The sequence below is a fragment of the Humulus lupulus genome, chromosome 8, assembly GCF_963169125.1.
Source record: "Humulus lupulus chromosome 8, drHumLupu1.1, whole genome shotgun sequence".
Lineage (NCBI taxonomy): Eukaryota > Viridiplantae > Streptophyta > Magnoliopsida > Rosales > Cannabaceae > Humulus > Humulus lupulus.
In genome coordinates this window covers 72,007,643-72,014,117 of record NC_084800.1, presented here as the reverse complement: position 1 = coordinate 72,014,117, position 6,475 = coordinate 72,007,643, and the positions used below count along the sequence as shown (strand labels likewise).

At 37.8% G+C, this 6,475-nt stretch overlaps 1 protein-coding gene across 1 annotated transcript; it reads right to left on the bottom strand.

The window, feature by feature from the left end:
• Positions 1-5,198: 5,198 nt before the first annotated feature.
• LOC133793875 (uncharacterized) lies at positions 5,199-6,119 on the bottom strand. The gene is made up of 2 exons (XM_062231122.1): positions 5,874-6,119; positions 5,199-5,769 (listed from the first exon to the last, which is right to left on the bottom strand). Exons 1-2 carry the CDS (start codon positions 6,036-6,038, stop codon positions 5,248-5,250), a joined length of 687 nt encoding a protein of 228 aa, XP_062087106.1. The 5' UTR covers positions 6,039-6,119; the 3' UTR covers positions 5,199-5,247.
• Between the last annotated feature and the right edge of the window lie 356 nt (positions 6,120-6,475).

The following is a 6,475-nucleotide window of genomic DNA, read 5'->3' as shown; positions in this document are numbered from 1 at the left end:
TGTGACGATAGGGTCACCAGGGCTTAGCCGATAGTGGTTCCCTCATAGGTTTGATCAGGACAGGTGCATGGTGATTGGTCACCAACATAACCTTCCTCCCAACTCTAGAGTCGTAACTATGGACAGCGTCCCCTAGCCATGTGACAAACAATCACCGGGGTCATATACCTTGGCTATAAACATCTGGTCTTAGACCAGGCAAGCGCTTATAAGTTCATCGACCTTAGGGTCGGTCCCACATTAATGCCATAGAGCCATCCAATGCGTGTTCATCGACTTTAGGGTCGGTCCCTGACTAGTCAATGCCATAGACAAGTAATCAGCGTTCGCTAGCATTTAATATGCAATCCATGTTCACATATATCAACCAACATGCCTCAATATCAAACCATGCATGTCATATACCTATACAGGGTGCAACTGTATTCATACATTGTTTTCTTACCTCTGGTTCGAGTGAGAATTATTATATGAACGACCCCTGAGAACGATCAACCTTTAAATTCCTTGACAGTCATCTAGTCATAACCAAAATATAGGATCCATCAATAAAAATGATAACTGAGGTTTCCCAAACCAAAATCTAGCCTCCGGGACACCAAAAACTACTCAACCGGGTACTAGGTTCAACCCCGAGGCCTAAGGCTTGAATCCCCAAGCTAAAAACACAATTTTGGCCAAAAATGCCCTGATGGGCCGCGGCTCATCTCCCCTGACAGAGGCATTTTTGCCTCAGAAGCCACCTTAGGTCGCAGCACACCATAGCCAGGCCGCGACTCATTTCGCAAATCAGCCCAGAAATCAGCACGCACCAGCTCGACCTCCTCTGCATTCCCCCATGAAACCAGCCCTTCAAACCAATCCAAAACACCAACCTAACACCCAATCTAACCCCTAAACTCCATCTACAACTCATTCTCATCAAAACCCAAGCCAAACTTCAATCTAAACCCCCCTTAAATCCAAACTTTCAACAAGAATTCATAAACTGAAAAACTAAAGGAAAACAGAGTGCAAACCAGAAACCTATGGCTAAACTCACCTCAAATTCGTGGTTGAACCTCCTTCAATGGTTGAACCAAGTCCACAAACCCAGCCCTTGGATTTCCTAGCTTGAAACCCCACTTAGAGCTCAAGAACTTCAAAGGAGAGATGAAGAAAAATGGTCTACGGGTTGGAGAAGAAAACCCCTGTTTTTGTTCTGTTTATTCCACATGCTTCTACAGCCATCTAAAGGGTAATATAAATCCTTCCAAATGACCAAAATACCCTTAAGTCATCAAAAGCTTCTCAAACTATTCTAAGGGTAAAATTGGTACTTTCCACTTATCCCGTTAATCATAATTAACGCTTCCCAATTCCCGCTAATCTCAATATTCCCAAACACCAATATTTCATATCCCGTTACTCTAAAATCCCTGGTAATGCTCTAACCATTAAAATCACCCCGAGACTCACCCCGAGCCCCGAGCTCAAACCTGTTATGACCAAACCGATAAATCACATTTAAAGATCGTCTCATGCCGAAATACTCAAACCAATCCACATTATAATGTGGTCTCACAATATATCATTGACATACAAACAAGTATACAATTATACCCTCAACGAGTCAAATTACCATCACACCCCTGTAAACAAATGTGGACTCACATGCATGCATTTAACATTATATGATAATATAATTCTCATAAACATGCATAAACACATTTAATAGCATAATTAAACAGTTATGGCCTTCTCAGCCTACTAATCCGACCATTAAACCATATTAAGGAATCCGGGGCATTACACTAAGTCTTTGTTGGTCCATGATACTTAAGTGCTAGGCCCGATGACTCTTTAGAGCTTGGGTACTAGGCCTGTTGATCTTCTGGGTGCCAGGTTTGTTGAACTTCTCGGTGCTAGGTCTGTTGATCTTTTGGGTGCTAGGCCTGTTGATCTTCTGAGTGCTAGGCCTATTGATTTCAACTTGAACGAGCGTGAACTTTATCCAGCTAAGTGTACACTACTACAAAAACATGCTTTTTAGGACATTTTTTAGGGCACTCACCTAGATGCGAGCCCGAAAAACATCACCTGGATTTTTTAGGACACTCATTGAGAGTCCTTAAAGAATTTCTTTTAGGACAAGCGGTGCGACCCCTAAAAATTGATATGTATCCTAAAAGTTTGAATTTTTTTTTTAACAAAAGTTTTTGGACTTTTTAGGACACTCATTGAGAGTCCTTAAAGAATTTATTTTTTAGACACGCAAAACGAGTCCTAAAAACTTATGTGTGTCCTAAAAGTTTGAATTTTTTTTAACAAAAGTTCCTGGACTTTTTAGGACACTCATTGAGAGTCCTTAAATAATTTCTTTTAGGACACGCAAAGCAAACCCTAAAAACTAATGTGTGTCCTAAAAGTTTGAATAATTTTTTAACTAAAGTTTTATTATATATTAAATCACAAAGAAAAAAAACAATAGCCCATTCTCTTTCTCTTTCCTTGGATTCCCTCTCTCTTCCCCCATTTCTCTTTCTCTCTCTCTCACGCAAGTCTTCTGCCCAACCACGAACGACGACTCTCCGGCCACCCCCTGCCTACACATGTCGACCCATGATGTTCCTCGGACACCGAAACCCCCAGCCCCACGAGCCCCTAGCCTCACGCGCCCCTAGCCTAATCGACGAAGCCTCCAAAGTTTGACAACCATGTGGGGTTCTAAAACGTTTTGGGCATTTTCTGACCACCTCGAGCTACCCAGAGCCAAATGACCACCACCACTGCATTCCTTGTGCTTTGGGCTTCAAAACCTACTAAAGGATTGGACCGAACCACCACCGTGGGGTGGTGGCACCGCCGTCGTCGTCGGAGCTCCAGCGGGAGCTTTGGCTACCATTTAATTTTTTAAAAATTAAAAATAAAACTTTTTAGGACTCGCAACACGAGTCCTAAAAAACCTCAGTTTTTAAGGGTCTCAAATAAAGGACTCGCGCCCCTCGAGTCCTAAAAACTTTTTTAGTTTTGCGAGCCCTAAATAGTTTTTTTTTGTAGTAGTGGTATTTGGGAGTTAATCATACATATTCCTATAGTTTTACACTAAAAATAAACTAATCATATTCATATAACATATTAATCAAATCACATTTACATATACAATTAAAAAAACTAATAATATTAAATATACAAAAAATAAAATTAAAACTAACCTCCAAGAGTTGTCCAAGTCCACAATAATCAAGCCTCCAAACCAAAACCAATCTATAAGACCAATATTTAAGAAGAAAAACAAAAAAATAAATTTAAAATTCATCAATAATCTCTAATAAACCTAACATTTTCATACATTAAAAATCACTAAACTCAAAGTTAAAATTATGCATATCTTAGAAAACTCATAAAACACAAACATCATCCCTAAAATCCTCATAAACACCATCAACAATGGGGAAAACTCATCAAAATAGAAAAAAATAATGATAAAATCAATTAGAACTTAGATATAGGCATAAGAGAACATATATGAGAAATCTAACACTAAAAACCAAAAAAAAAAAAAAAAACTTACCTAAATTGAGTTGAGGCGTGCTAGAGGTGGAGAGAAACCGAGACCCTATATGAAACATTTAATGAGAAAATGAGAAAGGAGAAGAGAAAGGATCAGGGTGTTCTGGTATATACCCAAAACCTATAGCGATGACATGTGCATAAAATATCGTCTCAGTAGATGAAATGCACACTTTTCATAAATGAAAACAACCTATAGCGACGACTAGAGAGTTTCCAAAATTCAAGTTCCAATGCTAAATTTTTTTGGGGAAAAGTTTCCCGCAATTTTTTTTTCGAACCTCTATAGTGATGACATGTTGTCGCTATAGGTTAATTATTTGATAAAAAAAATAAAACATTAATAATAAATAATTTCGGCGTTGTATATTTCCTCCAAAAAAATTTAAAGACTTATAGCGACGACATGTCGTCTCTATAGGTCAAGATATTTTGAACCTACAACGATGACATTTATTGTGATGACATGTCCTTGTAAGTCTTTAATAAAAAATAAAAAAATCTAATTTTCGTGGTTTTATGTGTTCTATTGCGACTACATCATTGTCGTCGCAATAGAAGTCGTCGCTGTAGAGTGAATTTCTAGTAGTGGTTTAGCCCGACCACTCCATGTGGTTCTTAGGCATGCTAGGCCAACCACCCCTAGAGGTTGGGGTCAGGCCGATCACCCCTAGGGGCTAGGGCTAGGACGACCACCCCTAGGGGGTTTAGGCTTGGTCGACTTCCCTATAAGTCCTAGACCTATCCATCTTTGTTCATCGGTTTTTTTCAACACTTTGTCGTTTTTTTCATGACTTGTGATGCCACATACTACTTTCTCATTCGCTACGTCATCTCTTGAATTATGAGGGATAACATTTGCCCAAATTTATCGTGTGTGTGTGTGTGTGTATATATATATAACACTAGAAAGAATAAGAGAAAACACAAACTGATTTGTATTACTTTTCTGCACTACAATTCATACATTTGGGAGAGCTCTTTATATAGAGCTATTGACTCACCACTAACACCAGAAAATAGGTCCACTACTACATCATATCTCACCACTAATAGCTTAACCTGCACTACATCCATTATCTCCTAGGATTACTAAAACACTACACCACTACACCTAAAGACTCGGCCAAAGAGCCACATAATGAAAAACGATCAACATTAATACATTTTTCGAACAAGAAAAAGACCCTCGAGATTACATCTCCGCAGTAGTGGAGCCGAGAGAAATATTATGGAGAAAACCTTTTTTTTTTTTGGTGAAAACAAAGAAGTCATTTACTAAATAGACCCTGAAAAAGGTATAATTCCATTGATTTCTCTTTATATATGATACGCGTAACGATCACACAAATATATAAATAATACGAGAAATTGGTGAAAATAGCTTTTTTTTTTTTTAGTGGTTTTGTACTCTGGCCTACTTTTGATAATTGTTTGCAAAATGACCTCTGTCTAAAATTCGACCAGTTGTCTAAATTTTTCGACCAACTGTCTAAAATTTTCGACCATCTGTCTAAATTTTTCGACCACCTATCTAAATTTTTGACTACCTGTCTAAATTATGAGAGGTTATTTTGCAAAAAATTATTAAAACTAGACTAGAGTGCAAAATAACTTTAAAAAATAGATCATTTTGCCAACCAAATAATATTTATATATCTTACTGGCAAAAAAAGAAAAAGAAAAATTATAGTTCTAGAGTAGAGAGTGCTTATTTTTAGTGTGGTTGGAAAATTTTCCAACGAAGTCAAGCTGATAAAGACACCATACAAGAGCCATAGAAGACAACAAAACAGGCAGAGGACCAAGCATCCATAGCATGAAAGGAATGCTAATGCAAAGCATCCGATTGCTGACAAGGGCCAAAGTAAAGCCTTTCTCAAATAATGCGTCCGTAACATTCAAAGACGAAGAGAAATCAGACGAAACATTGTTCACCATGAAATTGGCATCAATGAGAAATCCAATGGCCATCGACCCGAACAGGAAGCTTGCTGACAGAAAAAGTGACGACGAGCCGTACTTCAAAGCGTACATCTTACTTGATTGAGACCCGAAAATGGGATGGATGCCGAAGAGATTGCTGACTTTGAACGCGTTGTTTAGTAGCGCCGCCAGTGATAGTACCCCCATAATGGCTATGGTGGCGATGAGTATGGTCTCCATTAGAGTGTTTCTCAAGCTTTGAATTGCCAGCATACTTTTCTTGTCGTCTCCCTAAATGAACAATAAGGGTCAAAATCCTATTATGAAAATGAGAAGTACTCTGTTTTTCTTTTAATTAATCCACATATATATATATATATAAATTTGATACTTACATCTTGTAACTGCAGAAACCAAGTTCTCCGTTTTAAGGTGTTGATGCCAAGGGTTGTACGAGAAGGTTTGGTCTTGAAGCAGTGCAAAAGGTAGGCATGGTAACCCACTGTGATGAAGAAACTCAAGGGGACCAGTATGGTGTCCAAATAAACAACCAAACCCATATCACAGACACTGAAATCGATAAGCTATGGCACATATATTTATATTTATATGTGTATTTATATAGGTATTTTAGAAAAGAAGAGAGTAATGCTCAATTTTAGGTTTGTGCGGCTAGTGGGGTATTATTAAAGAAAAGAAAGCTTTGGGAGAGAGTGATAAAGGTTTTACATTCTGAAAGAGATCAACTAGTGAGATGTACATACACAATCCAACGAAGTCAAGCTGATAAAGGTTTGTGTGGCTAGCTGATATATATATATATATATTTATATTACATATAATGTATGTATTGGCTTTTCTTGTATAGAAAGGTTAATTAATATTGGCATGAAACATCAAAAATCCAAACATACATAATAAATGGCTCATTTCCCACTTCCTGTTTTTTTTTTTTTAATAAAAGTTGTACACCATTCTTAGCTCAAAAAAACACTCC